The sequence below is a fragment of the Eulemur rufifrons genome, chromosome 16, assembly GCF_041146395.1.
Source record: "Eulemur rufifrons isolate Redbay chromosome 16, OSU_ERuf_1, whole genome shotgun sequence".
Taxonomy (NCBI): Eukaryota; Metazoa; Chordata; class Mammalia; order Primates; family Lemuridae; genus Eulemur; species Eulemur rufifrons.
In genome coordinates, this window is record NC_090998.1 from 39,907,043 (window position 1) to 39,934,118 (window position 27,076).

The 27,076-nt window shown below is 42.4% G+C and overlaps 2 protein-coding genes and 1 pseudogene across 5 annotated transcripts in view; all 3 read right to left on the reverse strand.

The window, feature by feature from the left end:
• Positions 1 to 7: 7 nt before the first annotated feature.
• Positions 8 to 16,177, reverse strand: CSRNP2 (cysteine and serine rich nuclear protein 2). Of its 2 annotated transcripts, none has more exons than XM_069491404.1 (5): positions 15,918 to 16,177; positions 10,566 to 10,802; positions 8,824 to 9,083; positions 5,043 to 5,339; positions 8 to 3,493 (listed from the first exon to the last, which is right to left on the reverse strand). In XM_069491404.1, the coding sequence occupies exons 2-5, from the start codon at positions 10,714 to 10,716 to the stop codon at positions 2,570 to 2,572; spliced, it is 1,632 nt and encodes a 543-aa protein (XP_069347505.1). In that variant the 5' UTR covers positions 10,717 to 10,802; positions 15,918 to 16,177; the 3' UTR covers positions 8 to 2,569. The 2 variants fall into 2 exon arrangements, with proteins under 2 accessions (XP_069347505.1, XP_069347506.1); XM_069491405.1 differs by having other exon boundaries at positions 15,809 to 16,177.
• Positions 9,582 to 9,647, reverse strand: LOC138397755 (U7 small nuclear RNA; annotated as a pseudogene).
• A 7,076-nt stretch (positions 16,178 to 23,253) lies between the features above and the next one.
• TFCP2 (transcription factor CP2) overlaps positions 23,254 to 27,076 on the reverse strand; it is a 54,823-nt gene continuing 51,000 nt past the window's right edge. For 2 of the 3 annotated variants that reach the window (XM_069490019.1, XM_069490017.1), the window contains exons 15-16: positions 25,342 to 25,393; positions 23,254 to 24,585 (exon numbers count right to left, since the gene is read on the reverse strand). In XM_069490019.1, the coding sequence (XP_069346120.1) occupies positions 24,548 to 24,585; positions 25,342 to 25,393 (90 nt within the window). In that variant the 3' untranslated portion in view covers positions 23,254 to 24,547. The remainder of the gene's footprint in view (positions 24,586 to 25,341; positions 25,394 to 27,076) is intronic. The other variant, XM_069490018.1, reaches the window with a different exon arrangement.

Genomic DNA, 27,076 nt, shown 5'->3' on the forward strand with positions numbered 1-27,076 from the left:
AACACCATTCTTTTGAATATTTCTTTAATATTACATTTAAATATTCTCTTTAAATACAGCATTATCACAATGTAAAGAACCTAAAGGGCAAAAAAAAAAAAAAAATTGTTTTCAGAGAACCAGACAAGCTTTGGATTCACATTGAAAATACTACTTGTGTACAGTATGTGAGAAAGAGTGTTGGAAAATAAGAATTGCAGTAATAAGAGTCATTCCTTTTATCTAGGCCTAGACTGAGTGGAACTGAAGTTATCTGCTTTTATGATCAGAGGCCTAGCTTTCCTAGCAACCATGAGCTAGAATTCTGTCCAACTCAGGTAGCACCAGAAATGAGATGGACTAGGTTGTAGAGAGGCCCTTTGCTTGACAAGGCAGTTAATGCTAAATGTTAATATTTAGCATTCAACAATTTAGGATTGGTGAGTCAGAATTGTAGAGTTAATGAAGGGATGGACTTAGATTAAGAAATTACAGTTTTTGAGAATATCAAATATCTCATGGCAATGAGTTTAATAATTACAGATTGATATTCCTGGTTTGATCCCAAAGGCTAGTGTGTCCCTTACTGAGCAGCTGGAATCTACTTCTTAGATTAAGCTAGAGCCTTCCTTTGGAGGGAATATATCGAGCTCATCCTCCCCTTCTGACACAAACTTTCAAACATTCTTTTCTCCACAAAGCCAAATTCCCAATTAAGCTTCAGTCTGGTATTTGAGGGTACCAGTCTAAGGTAGGGGAGTGTAGCTGAGTTCTGGATAATGTCTACATCTCAGGTACTTAAGACTCTCAACTGTTTTATCAGGCTAGGGGATAGGGAGAGATAAGGACCTATGTACTTAAGAACTTTCCTCCAAACAAAAAAACAAGCAAAAATAGGAATGAATAGGAAAGGCAGAATGGACTAAAAAAAATGTATCTGTATTAAGCACAAGGCCTTTCAGGCTCAGAGTTTAAGTTTAGCGATTTTATAGGTAAAATGCTGTGACATACGTGAAGGTTGCTTTAAGACACCAGGGCCTTCATAGCCCATAAGAAAAGGCTTTATGAGCAAGATAAGTACAAACAGTCATCTTCCCACATACAAAAGAGTTTTTCACTTGTTTCTTTTCTGGTTAATAAGCCATACCAGAAGTGAAGCGTGGCATAAAGGGTGCTGGAGAATAGTGTTTTGTTCCTCGCTGCCTCCATTTTAACAGAGGCAGAGATAACTTTGCTAGTTAAAAAAAAAATCAGTGGTGTTGAATGGAGCAGATCTTGGAAAATAAGCTGGACATATAAGGACCAGGAACCGTATCTCCCCTGACAGAGGTAAGAACTGAATTTAACTCAGCTTGAGTTCCATTCTATAGACATTAGAGGTTATAATCAGAACTTGAATCCTTTGGAAACTTAAGAATTTAATGTCCAGTTCTTTTATATCATCAAGATGGAGGGGCCCAACAGACATTTGCAATTCTTGGGGTTGAACTTACACTGACTTGTAAAAACTCTCTAGCCCTGAATATCCAGGAAGGACAAGGGTAGATACAGAAAAAAAGTACAGAAACTAGTTGGTGACCTTAGCTTGCCATATCCTACATTCCATTAAAGCTCAGATCTCCCAAAGAGGGAGAAACACCTGGGTGAAAAAGCAAGCATGGCACAAATAAAGTCATCTTTGCAGACAGCAGCCTGTTCCTGCTGCCTCCTTTGGACACAGTTAATGTTCCACATAGCCCTCCCACGGGATGGGTGAGCCCCAGCCTAGAGCTGCCTGACAGAGCTAGCGTCAGACACGTACGGAAGACTCAGGCTCTTTATACCATATCCCCAGACAATCTAGCTCTTTTTCTCCAAAGGAAAAAGAATGGAGGGGAAAAAAGACAAATAGACAAGTTTAACTCTAGTACCTAAGAATATGTGAAAGAAACAATTCAAGTTACAGACCAGGAATCCCCAGTGTGGGGAACAGGTCAGAGAACACCTAACATGTCAAATAGTAACTTATTTACCAAACAGGGGGGTCAGAAAAAGGCAGGTTAAATTTTTATAAATCCTGGAGGTCTTGTACAGAAGCAGAGACCCTTCCACCCCTTCCTCTAGATTCGACCAGGTGACATTTCCAATTGTAGTATTATGATACACCAAAATGGGATATTAGAGTAACCACCGAGAAAGGTGAGTGTGTACCCCACCTGGAGCTCAGGAAAGGAGAAGGGGCTTTGCCATGCTGTTTAAATTCTCACGTTCTGGTCCCTACATGAAGAATAGCTGCTTGAATTACCCAGCTTCTCCTGTGAGATCCTAGGTCTTTGTTCCAATGGCCCAGAAAGCTCAGTATTCAGGACTACGCATGCAGCCTCCTCTGCCCCAAGACTCTATCCCCGCATCAAGCCGGGGCTGGTCTCCTTGGTACTGTTTCCCTTTTAAAAAATACTTGTACAAACACTCCTTTCCCACCCATTCCCCAAAGACCTCAATAAAATAACATGGGAGCAGCAGCTGCTTCTACAGTTTTGTTTCCAAATGACGTTAGATAAAATAAGGGAATAAATAGAGAACGGGAAGAGGTGGAATCTCCACCCCCACATCACACCGCCAGCGGGAGTTCTAGGGAAGGATCTTCAGGGGGCCGATCCTCACTCTGCTGTGAGGTCTCCTCCACCCCACAGCCCTCTCCACTGTCCATGCGGAATGGGAGGTTTGAGGGGGACCAAGAGGGGTGGAAGTCTTCATTCTCGGGCTCCTCGGGGTTACAATCTTCAGGCAATAGCGCTTCCAGAGTGGACGTTTTCCCCATCTCTGATTTACAGAGGGCAGCTGGGTCTGTGGGGCTACAAGCCATCAGTGAGGTAACAGGGAGAGAGAAGACGCTCAGATCCTTCTCCTTGGGGAAAGAGGCTGGGCCTTCTTCCGTCCCAGGCTCTCCTTTCACTCCCAAGACTGGCCTCTGCTCCACCTGGTAATAGACCACGGGCCCACTGTTCAAGTAGGATGGGTTGTTCACCGTGGAGGCAGCTGGGTGGTCTGAGTTCTCGGCAAAACACAGGACGGAGGAGCCTGGGGGCAGCTGAGCCTGGATGAGAATGGGGGCTGTAAGGCCTGGGCACAGCTCTTCGGGAACAGCAAGGGGCTCCTCCAGGATACACACACCCAGGCTCTCGATGCTTGAGTCTAGGCTGGCGCTAGAGCCACTGGAGTCTTCCTCTGCCTTGAGCCGCTCCAGTTCCTCTGCACTCTGCAGGTGCATCACTGCGGTCTCGTTCTCAGCAATGAACTCCTGGAAGTCCTGCGTCTCGGAGCCCTGCGCTCCTGTCAGGCTGCAGCTGGCCATGGGTGAGGGTTCCTCGTCTGGGGCTGCCGGGCGGCTCACCTGCCGCTTGCTCTCCAGCTCCAGCTTCATGATGGTGTGGAGGTAATGAGTCCGGACCCGGATCGGATTAAACTCGATGCGCCCAGCCATGTTCCCGCAGCCATCCCGGGAGCAGCCACAGGGAAAGGACATGCGATCCACCTGAAGGAGGGGGACAAGGAGGTTGAGGCAAGATGAGACCAACAGATCTAACAATGGAATTAGAAGACATTAGCTGGCAAACACAGGCAGTGGGATTTGAGGTCTTACAAGAAGAAAAGCAACCAATTAAAAACAGCATGCGGTGTGAGCTCACAGAGCACCCGATGGTAGTTATCAGACCACTTGCATTTCAGTTCCAGCTCAGCCATTAATTAGTGGTGTGACCTCAAGAGAGTCATTTCTCTCTAGGGCTTTGTTTCCTCTTCTAAATAAAAATTAGACAAAAATCACACCAAACGGTCCTGGTTAAAAGGTCCAGGAAATACCTCTCTGAATGCTGACAGTTCTCACAGAAGAAATTTATGTGCCTCAGAGACTTTTCCGGAACTTACCTGGTTTACTGAGACAACAAAAGGCGGGGCCCCAAGCCTATGGCCTTCTGCAATGACAGGCATGGGAGCGTGAGTGGAAGGTCTTGCTAGTCCAAAGCAATACATTCTGGGGAAACTAAGCACAGGTGCCTAGAATGCAGATGCAAACAAGTAATGGGCAGCTTTTCACTGCCTCTTGCTTTTCCCTGAGGGTTGAGCGGTTTAGTTCTGAAGCAGTTACCAAGATAATTAACTTACAGACCAGGGATATCTGGAAAGGAGATGCTTTCTACCTCTTTCTCTCTCTTTCGTATTCCAAACAGAAAAAAACACACACACATACCAAAAAATAAAAATTAAAAATAAACATGTACAAATACACAGTGTCTTTTTATGATATCAACTTATAGAAATCTCCACTCCAGGTCTACCAATTCTTAGGAATGTTCTCAGTCTATGTGTAACAGAATGATTCCTTATGGGACTTCAGTCTGTAGAGCAATACTTGGCCAGATCTGCTATAGCTATTTGCTACCTAGATAAAAGTAAGAAAAGGTTGGTTAGGAAAAATCCAACCACCAGGACTCAGCATCCACGTGCTCAGTATATAGGTTCCAGAAAAATGTCATTCTTTGCGATGGTATTGCTGTTTTCAATTGAAACATGTCTTCTAAACTGTCCCTTGTCAGAAGGCCAAGGAGGGGATAATACTTTCTGTTTTTCAGGAAATTGGATTTAAGCTCTGCCAGGCCAAGTCTGATCCTGAATTATAGGCTCTGAAAACTATTTTGATTCTTACAAAATTAGAGTCGAGGTACTGTGAATAGTGTCTGCAGATAGAATCCATAGGGCCACCTCATTTCCCTGCTTCCTTTTGTGTCAAGGAGTAAGTCAGTATTTAAGGAACAGTTATTAAATGTTAAACACACTAACTCCTGCTCTTCCCTTTGCTGGCAGCTGCTGCTTGTCACCTCTGAGGTGCGAAACAAAAAAGATAATAGGTGTCTCCACAGCCTAAGAATCCTGTCATGCTGGTTTTCTTTGTTGGTGGAGGAGGGTTGTGGAACTGGGAAGTGTTCACAGCCATGGGGGATCCAGCAGCCTCCACATTCACTGGCACCCACAACACACCCCCAGCCCTGGTGTAGACATACCATCTCCAGCCAACTTGGACCGACCTGGCATTTAATCCCAGCCTGGCTACAGGCACACGCTTCTGGGTCACAATACAGTCGACAGTCACAACCACACTCTTCCCGCGACAGGCGGATGGCTCGAAGTTCTTGCTTCTCCTCAGCGTCGATGCGGTGGACCCCAGAAGCCCTGAGCAGGGCCCGTCGCCGTTTGGTGGGCAGCGGCTGCAGGAAGAAGTAATCATCCACTTCCACGTTTTCCACATCAATATCTTCATCTGAAACGTCATCCAGTGTCAGGCCATCAGCCTCCACAGACTCCACCGTCCCATTCTTGGTCAGCTGCCAAGTGACAGGAAAGGTTAGTCTCTTGAGCACTAACAACACCAACCTCCCAGTGATCACCTAGAGCAGCACTGTCCATTGGCCTTTCTGCAAAGATGGGACGAACATGTGGCTACTGAGCACCAGAAATGTGGCAACTGAAAAACTGAATTTTAAATTTTATTTAATTTTAATTAAGTTTAAATAGCTACATGTAACTAGCGGTTACCACATGGATAGCACAGGTCAAGGCAATAAATCAAGTGGGAAGATAGATTTTATGTAGCATCACCCTGTCAACACAAAGGACATCACCTTTCTGGGTCCAAGTGTCTCAAAAATCCATCTCATCCTCCCTCCTAGATGATAATCTATTCCCACAAACATACCCTCCATTCCCATACATGTCTCCTTTAAGTTAGGCTCACTTGCCTTCTAGCACAGGGGGGAAAAGGTATATGAATGGCTGGTTGTTCCTTCAATATATAGATAACCTTGAAAAACGCCCTTCAACTTGTGCCTCATAGAACCTCAAACTACCTTAGGGAAAAAGGGTACATTAAAGTATAGTACAAGGCTACCAAGTCTTCACCAGTGAACCTGAATCCCCATAGTGTGAACAATTACCTGTGCATGCACCAAAGAGCTTCATTTTATTGGGAGGAGAAAAAAGCAAATTATGAACAGCTATCAAAGAATGCCCTCGCTTTGGGCCAGGGCTTAGAAGAAATGTATTCTTTCTCCTTTCTAATCCTTTTTTATTTGACTTCAAAGAAAAGCTGTATGAGAGGTAGGGTGGTATAAATAATACTGAGTGTACTATCTACAGGCAGAAATCTGGGTTCTCTGGGCTGAGATGGGAAGAAGAGAATCTCACTGGAAGGACAGACTGAAGACAATCTATGGCTGAATGAGTTCTGAAAACTCACTAGAGAATTCAGGTAAAGAAAATGAGGCCTCATAATCCCTGGGGCTCTGGAAGCTGCTAGCAGGAGGAAAGCCAAGTGACTGGAGCCTTTGGTTTATTTCATCAGACGGCCTCAGTAGTGCTGGGAAAGGAACAACTCCTGGGAGAGATGTGATGCAACAGACCTGGGTAATAAACTGCACACCTGGTTTTTCAGTTTGTTGATTTGTTTTGGGGGGCGGTAGCAGAGCAGGGAAGAGAGAAGTGGGACTTGTTGGGGGTTCCCTAGTCTATTATTTGTGTACCAGGCAGGCCGACCACAAGGGGCCTTTCTGTAGACCTTAAGATTACTCCTGTCTATGTCACCGGGGTTGGCCTCCTCCTAAGCACCCTCCCTCCTGCTGTCCTCTAAAAGGAAAGAGGTTAGAAATGCAATAGAAAGAAACTCATGCAGGTATGAGAATTTAATACATCATAATAGAAATGGCATTTCAAATCAGTAAGGAAAGAGTCTTCTAGTCATTAAATGGTACTGGGACAACTGGATATTCTTTGGGGAAAAAAAAGATTCCCAATGATACTGAATTCCAAATGGATAAAAGGCCAAAATACAAATAATAATAATAAAAGTATTTCTTAAATTATAGGTAACTAAAGCTGCAAAGCACCAAATAGCTACTAGAACAACAATCTAAAAGGAAAACAAACAGTAGATGACATATGAAAGATATGGGAAAAAAATATACACACACACGCGCGCACACACACACACACACATATATATATTTTGAGACAGGGTCTTGCTCTGTCGCCCAGCTAGAGTGCAGTGGCGTCATAGCTCACTGCAACCTCAAACTCCTGGGCTCAAGCGATCCTCCTGCCTCAGTCCTTAGTAGCTGGAACTACAGGCATGCGCCACCACACCCGGTTATGGAATGCTAAAGATAGGAAAAATTTCTGAGAAAAGAGTAAACTAGGGAAGGTAAAGCAAGGGTTTCCTCTTGATGTACAAAGATGTATTAGATGCCACCACTGCTGGTGCTCACTAAATATCTTGCTAAGAAATAGGAATCCTTGCTAATAATAGAAATAATAAATATCTCAGTCTTGGGTTTGCCTGGCTTTGTCCCTAGAATTCCTACAAGGGAAGGGCATAGAACAGGACAATATTCCTCTACCAGATTTAGGAGAGAGGCGTTTTCTTCTAGGGAAAGGGAAGAATGCCTTCATTGCAATTGATGAGAAGTGTTTATTTGTCCAGCTGTTGCGATAGCAGCTGGAAGATGATATGGTCAGTGATGGAATTCCTCAAGACAGAAGAAAGGATGCCTGAATGTCAGTCGAGTGAGGAAACAGGTGTAGGGCTTTAGGAGCAGGCTGAGGGAAGTAGACATAGAGCTCTCAAGGAGAGAAAGGAATGAGATCTGGTCAGCCTACACCCTCTGCCGCCAGTTCTTCAACTCTACCACATTCTGGTGTGGGTCACCCACAGCCCTGGAAATAATGCAGCCACCTGTTTTAATATGGGTCAGCATGTTTTGGGCCCAGAAGAAACCTGGCCAGGCTTGAAGCAGTGTTAAAGCAAATTTGGATCTAGGAATTCTGGGGAAAATTTTTGAGGACTTTGGAGTGTCAAAAAGTGCTGATAGGCAGGGCGTGGTGGCTCACGCCTGTAATCCTAGCACTCTGGGAGGCCGAGGTGGGAGGATCGCTCAAGGTCAGGAGTTCGAGACCAGCCTGAACAAGAGTGAGACCCTGTCTCTACTAAAAATAACAAGAAATTATCTGGCCAACTAAAAATATACATAGAAAAAATTAGCCGGGCATGGTGGCACATGCCTATAGTCCCAGCTACTCGGGAGGCTGAGGCAGGAGGATCGCTTGAGCCCAGGAGTTTGAGGTTGCTGTGAACTAGGCTGACACCACGGCACTCACTCTAGCCCGGGGAACAGAGCGAGACTCTGTCTCAAAAAAAAAAAAAAAAAGTGCTGATAGCAACTGGGTGGCTATAAAGAGCCATCTGAGTCAGGTCCTCTCCCAGCCCCTTTCTCCTAAACTTGAAGAGCTGGTGCTGTATGAGATGACAGGCACCGTGTTATACAAGTCTAAATAACTATTGATAATGCTGTAGTTTGCACCTAGAAGAGTATCACCTAAGGGTGATTAAGGTTATACAAACAGCAGGATCCTTTCAGAGAATATGAAAGATCCCAAACTCATTCTATGTATCAGGGCAAGGGACAATCATTTGACAAGGAACAGAAAATTAACTGTGCTTCCTTGAGTTCCAGGGGTGGCAGACCTGAATGCCTTCAGATATTCACATTTTAAACTTTAAAAAACAAAATTGGGTTGGGGTAGGGCATGGACGGGGGGATTCTAGGAAAGCCATTTTGCTGTACCTGCTAGACTCCCCTGCCAGATGAAAAGAAAGGAATCTCAGGCAGATTTGATTCCAAATCTGAGACTTTTCATTAGAAAGATTTGGAATCTCTCCATGCCCAGAACAACAGCCAAATCAAAGGTCAATGAATCTAGATGGTTTCCTACTTTATCTTAGCATATGAAAGCTCCAAACCCAGAACCGTTAGGCACCTTCATTTTCTTGGCATGGAGTTTCTCTTCCTTCAGGTGCTCCCGAAGAATCTCTCGATGGTTCACCTCCTGCTCTTGAGCAAACTCACAGAGTGTGTAGCTGCGTACGGAGTTATGGCGCTGGGCCATGCCCAGAGAGCTACCACCCTGGCTGGGCACACTGGTGAAACCTTGGCGCCGGGCAAAGTAATATACAGTCACCTGATCAAAGCGTACATTCTTCCTCCGCAGCTGCTTCTGCCGCTTCAGGATGGATGTGGCTGAGAAGGGAGCACAGACAGGTGTTATTAACCCAGAGGCAGCCTGTTTGGGGACTTGGCTCTTTCTCATCCACTAAGCTTTCAATTCTTCTCCAAAATGTGCTCCCCGTACCTGGAGAACTTTCTATATTTTCAAATCATAAATGCACAGTTGGAAGGGACCTTGAACCTCAGCTGGTTCATACCACTGCCTCCAGACTGACTTCACCTAAACTGATGACCACAAAATCTATTTTGAGACACCAGCTGTGAAGAAGACCTCTAGGTAATCTTTTCAGGATATAACAATCTATAGTTTTACTGTCTAATACAGTAGCTACTAGCCACATGTGGCAATTTAAAACTAAATAAAACTAGTTAGTTAAAACTAAATAAAATTAAAAATTCAGCTCTTCAGTAACACTGGCCACATTTCAAGTGCTCAATAGCCACATATAGCTAATGGCTACCATCGGACAATGCAGATATAGAACACTTTTTTTTTCCTTTTGTGGGGGAGAGGGTGTTTTCTCTGGTGAAAACTGGAAAACCTGCTAGACAAATACTAAAAGAGCTATAACACTGAACATTTTGATCTATAGCAGGGGATGGCAAACTTTTTCTGTAAAGAGCCATTCAGTAAATACTTTAGTCTTTAAGGGCTATGAGGTCTTTGTTGTAACAACTCAACTCTGCCACTGTAGCATGAAAGTAATCATAGACAATGGGTGTATCACCATGTTCCAATAAAACTTTATTTGTAAAAACAGGCAGTGGGCCAGATTTGGCCCATGGGCAACCCCTGATCTATAGTATCAGATGTTCTTTCCAAGAACTAAATTGAGCCTTAATTTAAAAATCTGGGCTGGGCACAGTGGCTCACACCTGTAATCCTAGCACTTTGGGAGACCATGGCAGGAGGACTATCTGAGGCCAGGAGTTTGAGACCAGCCTGACCAAGAGTGAGACCCCATCTCTACAAAAAAGTAGAAAATTTAGCTAGGCATGGTGGCACACACCTGTAGTCCCAGCTACTCTTGGAGGCTGAGGCAGGAGGATCACTTGAGCCCAGGAGTTTGAGGCTACAGTGAACTAGGATGAAGCCTGGGCAAAAGAGCAAGACTGTCTCAAAAAAATAAAAAAATTAAAAAAGTAAGTCTGGAGTTGCCCAGTTGTCTAGGCAGTAAGCATTTATGTCCTGCTCTTGCTACAATTTCCTGGAACTGTGTGGGACTCTGGTGACGGAAGGGTAGAGTCCTGGACTTCTCCTTCTTCAGTCTAATTCAGCCCCATTCTGGGGACCCAAAAACCACAACACAAGTAAAATCAGCTAGAATAAATCAGACTTCAGTTCATGATAGAGCAACAAGGTCCTCCAAAGAGCAAAGAAAGATTATGATTAAGGGCAAATCCCCAAGCTAGATAGAAGCTCTCTCAAGAGCTGTCATGGGCTCTCATGGTTGGGGAATGTGGGTGCAGGCAGGGAGGGAGCAGCTCACTCACGTGTGAAGCTGGCAGTTGTAGGAGGATTGAGGCTGTCGCAGCTGTCAGCACTGTCACTGCTGGAGATCTCATCATCTGAGTTGGAAACTGAAGAGCCCACATCCACATCATCAAACTTCCTCTTGAGACCCGAGCCCGTGAAAGCATCCATTGGTTTCAAAGGGGTTTCCTTGGGGAGCCCACCACGTTGGCCCCAAAGCCCCTGCTCACCGCCGGCTAGCCAGGTGCATTAGGATTCTGCCCAGGGGAAAAGAGGAATCAGCATTCCTGTCTGAAGCCAGACCCCTCCCAAGTCTATACACACAGCTCCCTAACTGAAGAAAGCAAGCACCTGACCTAGCACTGATGTCTGGTTTCTCATTAAGTCATTTGTCTACTGAGCTAACATTCTCCTACTTTTGTTTCCCTTCAGCCCCTCCAGTCTGTCACTCTTAGAATAATGAGATGGGTAGCAACAGCACCTTTCCCAGTGGAGGGAAGGCCTTTGGTTCCAATCCAGCTGGGCTCTAAGCTTCATTAACCCAGAGATAACAGTAGCTGTTATGATCACATGGGAGAGCTCTCAAAGGGACTAGTGGGAGGGACTGGGGATCCAAAGCAGAATTAGGCTATGCCTAAACCAAGACTAGACCCAGTTATTTTTCCTAGTGTTAATATAGCCTGACATTTCCCAAAGTGTGTATCTTAAATACATTAATTCCAAGGACATTTATAGCTTTCACATGGACATAGGACTGCTATGTCAAAAGAGTTTAGAAAACTGCTTATGGCAAAACCTACTAGAGGCTCTTAATATATAATACTGATGAGGATGGTGAAGGCTGGGAGAAAACATAGAACGTAGTGTTTCTACAAACCTGATTATGGAACCCACTGTTTGTTCCAAAGTATCTTAGGGGGCAAATAATTCTTGGAACACACTTTGGGAAATACAGCTCCAGGCTCTCAATTTTGAAGGACATCACAGTCAGGAAAACCCTTTATCTACATCTTCACAAGAATAAAGTATTTCACCAGACTCCTAAAAAGGTCAAATTTGGTACTAAAGAATCTGCATTGGCTTCAAAACCCAGAATCCTTCCCAATTTCATACACTCCATGAAATACAGCTCATCCGGTTTATCATCATCCCATTCAAGGAAAACCTATCTTTACAATCTTTTGCTCTCTGTAAAGAAATCAGCAAGGGGAAAATAGCAAAAGAAGTGACAATCTACTCTGGTTACATCAATACAGCAAACAGTGTTTTCAACACGCCTTCACAAAACCGAGGCGTATGGGACAGTCCACTTCCCAGGTATAAATCTTTTTCCTTCTCTGTCTTGGGACTTAAGTTCCAGAAGGGCATGAATCTGCTCAGCAGAAATGCTGTCAGAGCCAGAGCCATGTGTGATGAGGAGAGAAGTCTCCCTTGCTCTGCCTCAGTAATGCCAGAATCTCCCCAGACTATGATCTCACTAGTTGCTAATTATGCAGCAGGAATAACAACACTGCCCAGAACGACAGGGCTGCATTACTGCAGAGCAGCTACCCAGAATATACTGTGGTGTCAAGAGATGCCTGCTACAGAGCTGTTTTTCTGGACTGTGTCTCCTGGAAGCGATTTGCCTGCTCTTAGATCAGCTCTACAAAGTCAACCAGACTGAATAAGAACTTTATATTTCTTAATCTATCCAGACCTCATCAAATTCTGCATTCAAGTCACAAGATGTACCTAAGAAACCTCAACCATCACAGGTCGCAGACAAGCACATTCCTAAAATAAATTTGGCCAGGGAGGAAAAAAAATAATCAAGTACTTGGTAAGAATTGTAATTAAATTTAAAAATAAGCCCAAAGTATCAGTTCTGTTCTTTAGGCTAATGATCTTACCATCAGAGGGCATATTCTTAGGACAGTGTAAGAATGAACAGAGCCATGGGCTTTTTATGGGTTAAGATTTTAGCTAGGTTTAACATATTAACTGCCATGTGAGTTGTATTTAACTCATGCTAGTTTTGAGCCCAGGGCCTTGTAAAGCATATGTAACTCATCTCTTTGTAACATATGTAACATACTCATATGTAACATCTCTTTGCCTTGGGAGCTGCTTGAACTATCTTTCAGTTGCATATAACTCATGCACAGAAAACATAAAAAAATAACAAATTTTTCATTCAATTAGAATCATTTTGCTTTTGAAGTTTTTATTCTATTTTTTCAATAAAACACCATGGCTCCAAGGAAAAAAAATTTTTTTTTCTAGGCTGGCAATGTGTTAAAGGTACCTATCAATAAATTTCCCATTCCATTCTACTGTGGGTGGGGGGAACCCCTCGTAATTGAGAACTTATATGTGTAGGATGAAAAAAAAGACACAGATTAATGTTGACCACTGAATTTAATTTTTCCTCCTCATTAAACACCTTATCAACCACAAGAAAAATCAGATTGAGCTGAAAATCTGCTTTCTCAGAAAGGGCTTAAATCCCACTTGAGTTTGAACGGACCTCCAGTTAGTGCTGTTACTAGATGAGTGGCTTTTTCCTTGGTCTGGAAGCGTCAGAGATTTATGACTGGAATTAAACGTGCACTCCCGTGCTTTCCTCAAGTGTCCCTTTCCTTCTGGGTTTGGGTTAGTTTGGGTTAGTGTGGGTTTCCTTTGAATATTTCTCTTTAAGCCCCAATAAGCTTGGGTATGGTCCAAAATCATCTTTGTTACTAAAACTCTCCATCGTCTTAACCCAGTTGCCCTCAGGAGTAGGGCTTCTCTTTAGGTTACTTTTTGTGCACTTGGGTGCAGTAGGGATTGCTGGTTGCTGGTTCCCTTCTTCTTTTATTCTGCGTCTGCCCCACTTTGACTTCTAGAATAGTGGTTTCTGGGCAATGACAGGAGGTAGGTAAGGAGAAAAAAGAAAAAAGATGTGACACTTAGGGGAAAACTATTTTCCTTAAGCTGTCTGAGAGTAATCAGAATCTATGACTATAGGTGTAACTAACATGCATGTTGACCTATGATCTAAGTATTCCATTAACTGGGATGGCACTCAGGAAAATCCTCAAGGAGACTCCACTGCTCTAGCTCTCTTCACCCTATCCAGCATCTGTTAGCAACACTTTCTTTGACATCAACTCCATTGTTTTTTTTTTTTAAATCCATTTGTTATGTCCTGATAATGAATATAAGTTTAAATTTCAACCCAGCTCTCCCTGTCCGACTCTCTGCTGTGAACTTGACTTTTAGATAAAGATGTTCACTAGGCATCAAGAACAAACCTCCCATCCACTTCCATAGTGTCCTGAAGAAATCTTTCTTTGCAATAGTAACTAGAATAGGTTCCATAGTTTTCAATTTATCAAATTAATCTCCTTCCAAACCACAACCAGAAATCAGTCATTCCTACCTCTCTCAACTATTCATTGTAGACGATCAGTGCCTCTGTTCAGGAGATACACTTATATGTTATACTCCAAGCACTTACCCATACAGAAGTAAGTAATCAAGGTAAGCCTGGAAACATAGGTCAAAACTGACAGTTAACTGTCAAAATGACCAACTCAAACAACAAATGGTTTTGGAGAAAATAATGCAACCCTCTATAAAAGCTTTTAAATGCCAGTGAAATGAAAGTTCAACTGAGACTTTCTGGCTACATGCCTTATGTTCTTTTCTCAAGTGGTTCTAGCTGAACATTTCCCAAAGGTATATGAAATAGTTCAGATCCAGAGCATATAAAAGACATGAGGCTAGCACCAAATAAAACAGATCTACCAGCATGTGTGTATTTTAGTACTAGATTTAAGTTTTTTAAGGCCTGTAAGGATTCCCCTAACCACCAAAACAAACACATTTTAAAAAGCCAGCCTATGTGAGACTAGCAAGAGGGCCTGCCCAGGAATAATTTTGTGGAAGAATGTATTTGCAAAGTTTAGGTAATGTAAGCCTCTTGTTAAAATGAGTCCAAAATAATAAGACAAGGTACATCTCACAGGAGAAAGCTTCTCCACTCAACGGGAACCTAGGAACCTAACCTTCTGCTTAAAGGTCAAGGGGCCAAAACCTCTAGTAAGATCGGCAGGGCTCCCATCTGTAGCTGGGTTAGAGGAAGAAAGGCTTGCTGCTGAGTGTTATGATAAACCTGAATAAGATGACCTGCCCTGTTTCCCCTTTTACAAGATACTGTGGTTGATTCTCAAATACTATGAATTTCATAGATGCATATGTCCTTGTGATCACTAGGATCATGAACTTATCAAGCATGTAAAAGAACACCCTCCAGTTTAAGGGAGGTATTTAAAGAAAACCCTCCACTCACCCCTACTCCCCAGTTTTTACCCATTCACTAACACAAGGTTAGAATTTGGTTTTTTAAGGCTAAACTACCATCGGATGGAGGACACAAGATCTTTGTGGGAGAACTGGAACATGATGCTGCATTAACTCTCAAGGATATCCAGTCATTTATAACTCTGGCACACAGCAACATCCTGGCTTTGGAAATTTGCAAGATAAAAAGCCGGTAAAGAAAAGGAAAAATCTGAATCAACTATGGATTTACCTTGAAAACTGCAGGACAAGGGGACAGTGCTGTCTTTTGGGAATAACTTCTAACATTTCATATTGAAGAACGGTTTGTGTATCATATTGCCACTCTAAAACCCTTTTAAAAGGATGAAGCAAGAAAACAGCACTAAAAGGGACGGGTGGTAGTCGGCTGCGTGTTTAGGCCTGTGAAAAGATCAAGCTAGCAACCAGGGCAAGTGATGCTTTCATTTTCCCACACAACGCCAGAAAAATGGGAGACATCTGGAACCGGCGCTTAAGGGACATGTCAAGTCACCAGTTCCCTTTAACGAACACCCCTGCTGAATCCTTCGGCTTTCGGCCCATTTCTCTCAGATTCCTGCTAACCTTCCCGCTCATTCTAATCATCTGCAGCCCCTACCCAGCCTTCCTCATCCCTTCCTGCCCGCTACTCACAAATTCCCAACCACTCCTCCCACATTTTCCTCTGTTCCCCCTCCCCTTCCTTCACTTTCCTCCATCCTACATCATTATCCACTCCATTCCGAACTCAACCCTCATCCGCAATCCTGCTGGCTTCCAAGCCGCCCATCAGTGTCCCCCGAGCTGCCCCAGCAGTCCAGGCCCGTGTCCTCGGCGCCCCTCGCTCCCACGCCTCTTCCCGACTCCGTCCCTTCCCAGCGGCACTCTAGCTCCCCGCCCCCCGACCGCTGGCGTCCGAGCCTCCCTCATTTCTGACCCCTCCGTCTGCACGGTTCTGGGCTTGACCACTCCTCCACAGCAGCCCGAGGGCCGACCCGAGAAAGGATGAGGCGGCACCCTCCGCCCCGCACCCCCAGGCACATTACCGGCCCCGCCGCAGCTGCCTCCTCCCGTGATGGTCTCTGCCGCCCCCGCTGCCGCCGCCGCCCTAGCCCGGGTAGGAAGGAGGGAGGATTGAGCGAGTCCCGGGCCCCGCGGCGACGGTCGGGGAGCTCCCAGGGCGGCAGGGCGGGGAGGCAGGGTGGGTGGGCAGGACGGCCGGCAGGCGGCGTGGGGCGGGCGGCTCTGGCAACTCGGGCGGCCCCGGCAGCAGACGCCCAGAACCGCCCCGGCTCCGGCTAACAATAGGCTCCGGCCGCAGCGCTCCGGCTCTTATAGGCGCCGGCACGTCCTGGCCGAGCCCTGGGGCAAGCTGGGAAATGGAGTCTACGTGCCGGCCCCACGCCCAACGGCATGCCGGGAGTTGGAGGCGGTGATTGCCGCAAAGCCGAAGCCCGCAGGCAAACAGGCTTTGGAGGCGGTGGCTCTGCTCTAGCGGACCCTGGGAAAGCGAGTTTGGTGCCGCTGCAGTCTTTTGAAAAGGAAGAAAGGAGACCCTCAGCTATGATCTTCAATGACTGAACGAATTCTCTTCTAAAGCCCCCCTTTTCCTTTCGCCAGGACCACACTCCCACGTGTAAGGAATATGGTCCCCCTTCTCCTTGCTCATGGGGTCTTAAGTCTTCAGCTATATATATGACTTGTTGCAGCCTGTCCAAGTTATAAAGAAGAAAATACAAGAAATATCTTGAGTGATCTACTTATACGATGGACTGATTGGGTGGTTTCTTTCAAAAAAATTTTTTTTTTTTACCATGATCTTGATCTTTGAAACTTTGCAACCCATTCTTTTTTTTTTTTTTTTTTTTTTTGTTGAGACAGAGTCTCACTTTGTTGCCCAGGCTAGAGTGAGTGCCGTGGTGTCAGCCTAGCTCACAGCAACCTCAAACTCCTGGGCTCAAGCGATCCTCCTGCCCCAGTCTCCCAAGTAGCTGGGACTACAGGCATGCGACACCATGCCCGGCTAATTTTTTCTATATATATTTTAGTTGTCCATATAATTTCTTTATATATATGTATATATATATATATATATTTTTTTCTTTTTTTAGTAGAGACGGGGTCTCGCTCTTGCTCAGGCTAATCTTGAACTCCTGGGCTCAAGTGATTCTCCTGCCTCAGCCTCCCAGAGTACTAGGATTATAGGCGTGAGCCATTGTGTCCAGCCCCCTTGCTGTATATTTCTTCTTAGCAACACCATTTGACATATTTGTTTTCCTGTCTTCTCTAACTTGACTAAATTCTGTGAGAGCAAGGAATTGTTTTGATTACTGTATCCTCAGCACACAATACAAAGTCACCAGACTTTGACATTTAGGAGCACGGTAGGTATTTATTGGATAACTGGATGGATAGCTAGATTTAAACTCAGGTTAGGCTGGTTCCAAATCCTGGTGCATTTTTCACTGCCCCCAAGAAACCATGAAGCCAGATCTACTGGCTACCAAACCATCTCAGCTTTAGAATTAAGAGAGGTTGGATGGCTTGGAAAAAATGCCAAAAATTCCAGTTCTCTCCCCTAGGTGATATTAGAGACTCCAAAAGGCTAGGAAACAACACTGCGAAATGAAAAAGCAGCAGATCACAAAAAGCAATCCTCAGGGTACCATGCAGTGATCGCTTCCCTATCTGCTGAAATTTAGAGGCAATATAACAACATGACCAAGAGCATGGATCCTGGAGCCAGACTGCCTGAACATAAACCCCAATTTCTCCACTCATTAGTGGTGTGACCCTGGCAAGGTACATAACTTTTCTGCCTGAGCTTCCTCATCTGCAAAATGGGGATAACAATATGTATCTCAGGGTTTTGTGAAGATTAAATAGCTAATATGTTGTAAAATGTTTACAATATAGTCAGTACCAAGTAAATGTTAGCAATTTTTAATCATAAATTTTCTATTCAGCTGTAACTTCTGCCTTAGCTTCCTCATCTGCAAAATGGGGATAACAATATGTATCTCAGGGTTTTGTGAAGATTAAATAGCTAATATGTTGTAAAATGTTTACAATATAGTCAGTGCCAAGTAAATGTTAGCAATTTTTAATCACAAATTTTCTATTCAGTTGTGCAAAAGGTCTGTTCATCATTCTGTTCTTCCTGGACATAGAGAAGACAAAAAGGAAGAGAAGGCTGTCTTAGACCACTCTATAGAATCAGTAGGCTGAGTAACAAAAAACCAGCCTAATGGCCATGTTGAGCAAGCTGAAAAAATGTCCCTTATGTCTACAAGTCCAGAGTTTCAGAAATCATGGAAATTTGTCAGGGTGCCATCAGCCCCAATGCCAGAGCTTTGTTGGTTCATGCCACCATGTTAGAAGATAGCCAAACCAAGGTTGGCACATCCTTTAAGAAGATAGCAAAATTCAATTTGGCAATATAAGCTCTTGATCAGTTAAAAGATCATCTAGACCTTTAACAAACATCACAACGACTCATCATAAAGTCACTTATTCACCATATTTCATTGTTATGATATACAATCACTAGGTAAAATACTATAATGGTGCCAGTTTACCCATAACAACTGTAATTCTGCTTCTAGCCTAAGCAGGGCCTATGGAAGGCAGAGGTCAGTTGGCAGCTGTTCAGGAAGCTGAAGTGCAATATAACAAAAACTACAAAGACTATAAAACTACATATTATTATGTTAATAATAACATTGGATGTCCAATTCTAAATGTCACTGCTTTGTTCCAGACCATGCTGCAACATATGCATGGACCAGCTCAGAATGCAAAAATCACAGACAGGTGGTCTGTTTTAGGGGCAAAAAAGTCAAAGAAGAATAGGAAGAAAAGACATAAGACCTAGAGCGGGCACTGCAAATGGCAGCCACAGATGAAAACCATAGGTCAGTCCTAGGCAGTGTTTCTATGTCAGTATTACAGTTAGGTCTGCTTGTGGAAGGGATCTTATAATCAGTAGTGTCTTTAGTTTACTGAATAACTGAATAGGTGTACAGTATTCAATACAAAATAAAACTGTGTATTATGCTCATAATCCCTTTTAATCTCTCCAACAACCTTATCAATTAAGTGTTATCTCCTTTTTAAGATGATAAAATTAAGGCTTGTGAGATTTTGTCCAGGGTCACATCCAGAAGAGCAAGATGTGGGATTTGAAAACAGGCCTACCAGGCACCAAAATATATACATTGTATCAACTACCCTTTACCACCAAAAGATAAATAAGAATATACTCCCCAGAGAGATGAAAATAATAGGGCAGAGGATATTATGTGATGAACTTCTTAGAGAAAGAGTTAAGATAAAAATCTAAGGCATTGTATTTGTTTTTCTGGAAAGGAACCCATAGATTTAGCCCAAAGTTGTATATTACTTCACTAATTTACATTATATTCCAGATCTAGAGAGACAGGCACCTCTTTGTAAATAATTCCATACTAAGAGAAAGATATCAATATGTGTATATCTGGGAAAAAGAGAATACCACAGCAATTTGAAAGCACAAACAGCAAAAAAGCTGTATAAATGGCATCAAGGAAAGTTTCAAAAAGGATATACACAAAGTTACTTAAATATGTGCATAATACACACATACACACACCCCATTTATAAAAGCAAAGTAACAGCAAGTTTTGAGAGTAGAGTGCAGGGTTGTGAATTTAGAGAGGGCAAGCTTAAGCTCAAGTAGGTGAATGAAAGTCTGAAGCAAGGTTATAAAGATGTCTAGAGGAGGATATTAACTAAATCCTTAAATGAAAACGCAAGAAGAAAAGAAGAAATCTGCAGTGATTAAAATGAGGAATGTGTACATCATCTTAAGCAAATCTAATATATGAAAACATAGATTCACATAATAGGTAAACCACTTATAACTCAGGTCCCAAAAGGTCACATACAGTACAAAATAGTATAAGACAATAAATAATATTATTTTTAAATAGCAAGCTCCCTTATAATTGACATTAATCCAATTGAAAACTTTAATTCATATGCAACTTTTTAATCTCTGACTTTGAAAATGCAAATGGTAGGCTTACTTGAAATTTCCAAGATAACACTGTAGATTTTATCTTAGACCTAAGTTCATAAGGAACAACACAGAGGAATATGGAAATGAAGAGGAAAGATGTAGAAAGAAAAAGGAAGTGGAAATAGATGAAAGTTCAAGGTTGAAGGTGAAATATAAGGTCATTAAAAGAAGCAAGGAGAAATAAAGTATGCAGAATAAAACAGGTGCTGGTGGCATTACTCCCATGTCGCATATGGCATCTTTCCCAGCTCATTCTATTTTGGAGTTGGTATAATGAAACAAAAATTTAATCACAAACTAAAAGTAAACATTCTAGTAGAGAAAGCCTTAATCCACAACTAAGAAAACAGAGCATTTATAGGAGAAGCAAAAGAATGATGTAGGCTTGCTCTCAATGAAATAGTATATAAATGATGCAGCTAGGTGAGACATTTGTGCCATTCCTGTTGAGATTGGAGTCCTCATAACAGACCAGTAGGGACCATAAAAGATCAAATTCCTGTAGAGGAATCATATGTGGCCAAGGAAGCAGACCAATGATTCAGTAACATGATAAAATGGTTCTTCAACTATGGCTCTCCAGTCTCAAACTGTCTGGAATTATTAAGTCTGGTCAGAGAGAAAAGCTACAACGAAGAGGGAGAAACTCAGTCCCGCTTCAAATATTTGTACTCTAAATTTGTGTTACTTTTAAGACTAAATGCTGAAGTTCTGTTCAATCCTCCATGGTGGTTTGCAAGGCGGTCCAAATCTCTGCAGCAACCCTACACAAAAGACTTTCTCAGAATACTTGGGGATACAAAGGGTTTTGAGAACACTCCTCTACTGTGCATAAATTAGAAATGGTTAGTTCCATTATCCCAGGTCTTCTTCACTTGCCAAGCTGCCCCATGTACCTCCAGCTCAGTGGTGACATCATGCTCTGCCCTCATAACACACCCAGTGCCTGACAGTGCCTGACTTCCAGAAATCAGAATGTCTGCCCCTTAATGTGGACCTCGCTTTCTCAGATCTTAGGTTATTTTCTATTTGTTGTATTGTAATCATTTTCCAGCCAATGACTTCTTAAATAATCATTTACATGAGCAAACATTCTTACTGGGCCATAATATTGGACAAACAATCTTATTACTTAATAGCCACAGTTCATGTAGTGACTAGTAATCCTTAGAATTCTGCAATGACCCTCCTCCTTTTATTTCTCAATAACTCCTCTTAACTACCAAGTCTTTATAACAGATTTTTGTACATTGAACTTACATACTTCAAGGGAACAGTACTCAATGGTAAGTCAGATAGGATGCTATTCTACTTCTTGAAAGGGCCTAAAATCTAACCATTCTGCTTCTCATATGGAAATATTAAACCATCTATTTTAATTTTAAGATAAACTGTCATATTGTTAAAAACATAAAACTTTTTCTTTTAGGAATATATCTTAGAGATATGTACAAAAAACTCATCAAGATGCATGTTCAAATGTATTTAACCTAAATGGCATCAATAGAGAACGGCCAATTTTTAAGAAGAATGATATAGAACTACAAATTCTACTACTAGAGAAAGATGTTTAAGATATGTTAAATACAAACATCAAATTGTGGATCATTAGTATAACATGAGCCCATCTGAGTATTTGTGTGTGAGAATGTGTGTGTGTGTATATGTGATGGGTAGAAGAATTTTTTGCAATGATTACCTCTATAGAGTAGGACTAAGAGGTAAGGGGCAAAGGTTATATAGTACCCTTCTTTATTATTTGAATTTATCATTTTGTATATTACTTTCATACTGAAAAAGCTATTAATTGAAAGGATCAATAGTAAGCATGTAATTTTTTAAAGCAAATTGAACAATTACAATGCCTTATCACTATACCAATTCTTTTTTTTTTCTTTTTTTTGAGACAAGAGTCTCATTCTGTTGCTCTGGCTAGAGTACAGTGGTGTCATCATAGCTCACAGCAACCTTAAACTCCTGGGCTTAAGCAATCCTCCTGCTTCAGCCTCCCAAGCAGCTGGGATTATAGGCATGTGCCACTATGCCTGGCTAATTTTTTCTATTTTCAGTAGAGATGGGGTCTCGCTCTTGCTCAGGCTGGTCTCGAACTCCTGACCTCAAGCGATCCTCCCACCTTGGCCTCCCAGAGTGCTAGGATTACAGGCGTGAGCCATAGTGCCCAGACACTATACCAATTCTTACCAATTATATAGCACTGGTACAATAATTTTTTTTCTTTTTGGAGCTAAAGAAAGCCTAAAAGATTTTCTAGTAAATTTAAGGACCTATAATTACAGGGTTATATAAATTCATTTCCTTAAATTTGAAGGCTACTCTAAAAAAACAACGTGACTTCAAGTAAAAATTAGTAATATAATTTATAGTGACTATATTAATAATATTCTATGCATAATTTACAGTAAGCAAGAGTCATAAATTCACAGATTTGGAAGAAATCTTAAAAGTCACCTACTACAACCGTCCCATCCCAACATCCAAACACACTAGAGAAAAAAAAAAATAAAAACCAATAGCAGGCCGGGCGCGGTGGCTCACGCCTGTAATCCTAGCACTCTGGGAGGCCGAGGTGGGCGGATCGTTTGAGCTCAGGAGTTCGAGACCAGCCTGAGCAAGAGCGAGACCCCATCTCTACTAAAAAATAGAAAGAAATTATATGGACAGCTAAAAATATATATAGAAAAAATTAGCTGGGCATGGTGGTGCATGCCTGTAGTCCCAACTACTCGGGAGGCTGAGACAGCAGGATCCCTTGAGCTCAGGAGTTTGAGGTTGCTGTGAGCTAGGCTGACGCCACGGCACTCACTCTAGCCTGGGCAACAGAGTGAGACTCTGTCTCAAAAAAAAAAACAAAAAAAAAACAAAACCAATAGCAGCCTGCTGAGAAGTGACTTCACTAAAGCTGACAACCAGTCCTAGGAATATAATACAACTACAAATGTCTCCTCCAAATGGGGACATCTGGTAATCATTCAATAAAAAAGCATTTTGGCCTAATATGTCAGGTTACCCACATCAGTTTTAAACAAGTCATTGACTTAATTTTCTGTTTTCAATTTGTTTCAAACCAAGAGAAATAAGACCATGATGCAGGCTAATTTTAATGAACAAAAATCTCTGTATAAAAAACATTTAAACTTTATCAAACGCTTTAAACATACACACACACATACCCACACACACACTACACAAACACAAATTCAAGTCCAGTACAGAATCTTTGAACATAATCTTGGTTCACCTCAATATAATCTGAAAAGGTGTTTCTGGGTAAAACTGTACAGGTGAAAAAAGAAGACCCATGATGCTACACACTTACATACACACACACACACACACACACAGACACACACACACACACAATCACTCTTAAGTAAGAATAAAAACATATGGTAGGAGTGTGAATGGGACAGGAATGCATTTCTTATAAAGCTTATATAAAAAAAACACTGCATGAGTAAAAGAACTTCCTTTACCAAGAGAAGATGCAGAGCAGGGAAACAGAAAGCAGGGACCGGACTAACTCATTAATAAATAGTTTGACAATGTCATTCAAGAACAGTGAATTTTGGGAGTTACAGGTAATCCCAAATTTTTTACCACCTCAAATTCTGTGATTCCAATAACTGATGACACTTAAAGAACATCTATGTTTTCATTTTTTGTAGGTCTTGATTTGTCCATCATTATTTAAGTGTGGTTTGTCTCTTTCAGTGGTTAATTCCGCAGTTCACACTCAGTGTTATGTCCTGTTCACCCAGAGGGCCTCAGTAATAAACAATGGTGAGCACAGGCTATCAAGGGTGGCATTGGGTGTACTGGATACTGACTAATAAGGGCCAGATTGCCTGGGTTTGGATTTCAGCTTGACTATCTGCTGGCTGCCTGTTACCCAGCCAGCCACCGTGTGTCTCCATTTCCTCATCTTCAGTGAGGGATCACTATAGCACCTACTGCATACAGGGTTAATAAGAGAATTAAACAAAATAATCATTTAAAGAGTTTATCACACTGCCTGGCTCAATAAATGTTAGCTAAAATTACCATTAGTTGTAGTATCACAGGGGAACCAAAAGACAAATTCTATCTCTGTATTTCTCCTCATTGATAAAGTTTCAGAGACCAATTATGGCAAAAATCAGAGATGCCAGTACATTGAGACCAGTACAAAGAGATTGAGAACCTAGTCTTATGAATATAGATGCTCATTTTTATATTAGAAAAAAATTTACATGGCTCCATATCACAAAATTTAACATCTTTCTGTTAAATATCACACAATTCCCATCATTATTATGCCCTACATACACCCTAAATGATGTGGAGTTTCTATTGATATTCAACAACAGGGTTCAGAAATTTTAACTAAGAAATAGCTGCAGAACTGCACGTTGGGCAGTAATCTGTGTGTGCCACAAGAGCAAGGGCTAACACGGAAGGCTGGGATTCTGCCTCCATGGCCTGGACTCCCCCCCAACACACAGTCAGATGGGTCAGGTTCCTTGCAGACCTTCCAATTTCCGTTCACAAACCCCTTCAAGAGGGCCATTTTCAAGAGGTGAAGGAAGTAGCAGCCACTGAGCATGGAATGCCCCACTCCTACTTCAGTATGATATGATAGCTATCATTGGTTTCTGCTGTTAAAAAAAAGAGAGAGAGAGAAATCTTTAGTCACCTCTAAAACACAGTAGGAGAAAAGAAGTATGATAAGGTTCTTGTGACAAGGAAAAAGAGGAGCGTACTTATTAATTAGCACAGAATATTTGTAATAAATAGGCACTATAAAAAACAATATGCCTTGATCTCCTCATCTGTCAATGAAAGATGGAAGAGAATGGTGGAGAGTAATCAGGTATACTCTGTCTACTCTAAGAATGGCAAGAGGCCGGGCATGGTAGCTCACGCCTGTAATCCTAGCACTCTGGGAGGCCGAGGCGGGAGGATCGCTTGAGGTCAGGTGTTCGAGACCAGCCTGAGCAAGAGCGAGACCCCGACTCTACTAAAAATAGAAAGAAATGATTTGGACAGCTAAAATTATATATATAGAAAAAAATTAGCCAGGCATGGTGGTGCACGCCTATAGTCCCAGCCACTCGGGAGGCTAAGGCAGAGGGATTGCTTAAGCCCAGGAATTTGAGGTTGCTGTGAGCTTGACATCACGGCACTCTAGACCTGGCAACAGAGCGAGACTCTGTCTCCAAAAAAAAAAAAGAAAAAGCAAGAAACCAACTCATACAAAGGAACAATCTCTGATGTTACTTTCTCTATTTCAAATATGGCTGATACTTTCCTTATCTCTCCTCAAAGAAGTAAAGCATGTACTTTACTTAATAGTAGTAAAGTAAAGCTTTTAAACTGCTTAGAGAAAGGTGTTTGTCTTACTATCTTATTACCTTTCATTGTGTCCAGAATAAAACAGGCTTCTTCCTGAAAGTTCTGTATCATCTGAAAAAAACAAGAAAATTTGTAGATTATTAAAAACTTTGGTTTGCTGCATTCATTTTGACTATGTGGCTTTTTATTACATTATATTTAAGTTAAAATAATCCCTTTCTATTTCTGTGTTTCTACGACTACCCCACACCCAAAGGGGTTTCGATGTGAGACTTTACAGGTCCAAATAGAGTATTTCACGAATATTTATAGAATCATATGAGTTTTTTCCTCCTAACTTTCAAAAGCCTGCTTCACAAGCCTGTTTGTTTTTTTCTTCTTTTTTCTCCCCAGTTTGGTTTTTAAATCTTAAAAAAACCAAGCAGTCTAGAACAATTGCCTTAAAAGTGGAGCATGCATTTCCCCGGGGCAAGACGTTCCAAGGCCTACACAGATACTGATAGGCTCACATGAGAGAACTGACTTCCAGGCCTTCAACTTCCATATGAATTCTTTCCTAAAACCTCTTGAGTTCTTCCACACCACTTCCCTCCTCAAACCCCCACTCCCCCATTTTACAAAATAAAGGCATGACTTTCACTCTCCCAGAATCCTACTAAGGTGCCCTGCTACGGGCTATTAAAGAAAAGCCTCAGGGTACCAAAGTGGAACTGCAAAAGTGAATTCAAATGACTGAGTAACAAACCCTATTATGAATCACATGATTTCTAATTGATTTCTAATTCTTCCTTTCATCAGAATTATAGAGTGACCTAATCACTGTCAAATGATAGATGATTCAAAATAATTTTTTTTTTTTTAAATAGAGTCTCAATCTGTTGCTCGGGCTAGAGTACCGTGGTGTCAGCCTAGCTCACAGCAACCTCAAACTCCTGGGTTCAAGCGATTCGCCTGCCTCAGCCTCCCCAGTAGCTGGGACTATAGGTGCTCGTCACCACACCCATCTAATTTTTTCTATTTTTTTAGTACAGATGGGGTCTCCCTCTTGTTCAGGCTGGTCTCAAACTCCTGACCTCAAGCCATCCTTCTGATTCTTCTGCCTCGGCCTCCCAGAGTGCTAGCATTACAGGCGTGAGCCACTCACTGTGCCCCGCCCCAAATAATTTTTGATAATATCATTATGTAATTTTTGGTACATAATTCAGAAGTTCAAAATAATTTAGTGGGCCGGGCGCGGTGGCTCACGCCTGTAATCCTAGCACTCTGGGAGGCCGAGGCGGGTGGATCGCTCAAGGTCAGGAGTTCGAGACCAGCCTGAGCAAGAGCGAGACCCCGTCTCTACTAAAAATAGAAAGAAATTATATGGACAACTAAAAATATATATATAGAAAAATTAGCCGGGCATAGTGGCACATGCCTGTAGTCCCAGCTACTCGGGAGGCTGAGGCAGGAGGATCGCTTGAGCCCAGGAGTTTGAGGTTGCTGTGAGCTAGGCTGACGCCACGGCACTCACTCTAGCCTGGGCAACAAAGTGAGACTCTGTCTCAAAAAAAAAATAAAAAAAAAATAAAAAAAAAAAAGAAATTATATGGACAACAAAAATATATATAGAAAAAAATTAGCTGGGCATGGTGGTGCATGCCTGTAGTCTCAGCTACTCGGGAGGCTGAGGCAGGAGGATTGCTTGAGCCCAGGAGTTTGAGGTTGCTGTGAGCTAGGCTGATGCCGTGGCACTTTAGCCTGGGCAACAGAGTGAGACTCTGTCTCAAAAAAATAAATAAATAAAAAAATAAT

What these genes read in the sequence shown, in the direction of transcription:
- CSRNP2 (XM_069491404.1), bottom strand. Translation starts at nt 10,716, where the DNA reads ATGGATGCTTTCACGGGCTCGGGTCTCAAGAGGAAGTTTGATGATGTG. An exon ending in TCCATGCCAAGAAAATGAAG is followed by an intron (nt 5,340 to 8,823) that starts GTGCCTAACGGT and finishes GTCACTTGGCAG; the next exon opens with CTGACCAAGAATGGGACGGT. An exon ending in AGGCTGGGATTAAATGCCAG is followed by an intron (nt 3,494 to 5,042) that starts GTCGGTCCAAGT and finishes CCCCTCCTTCAG; the next exon opens with GTGGATCGCATGTCCTTTCC.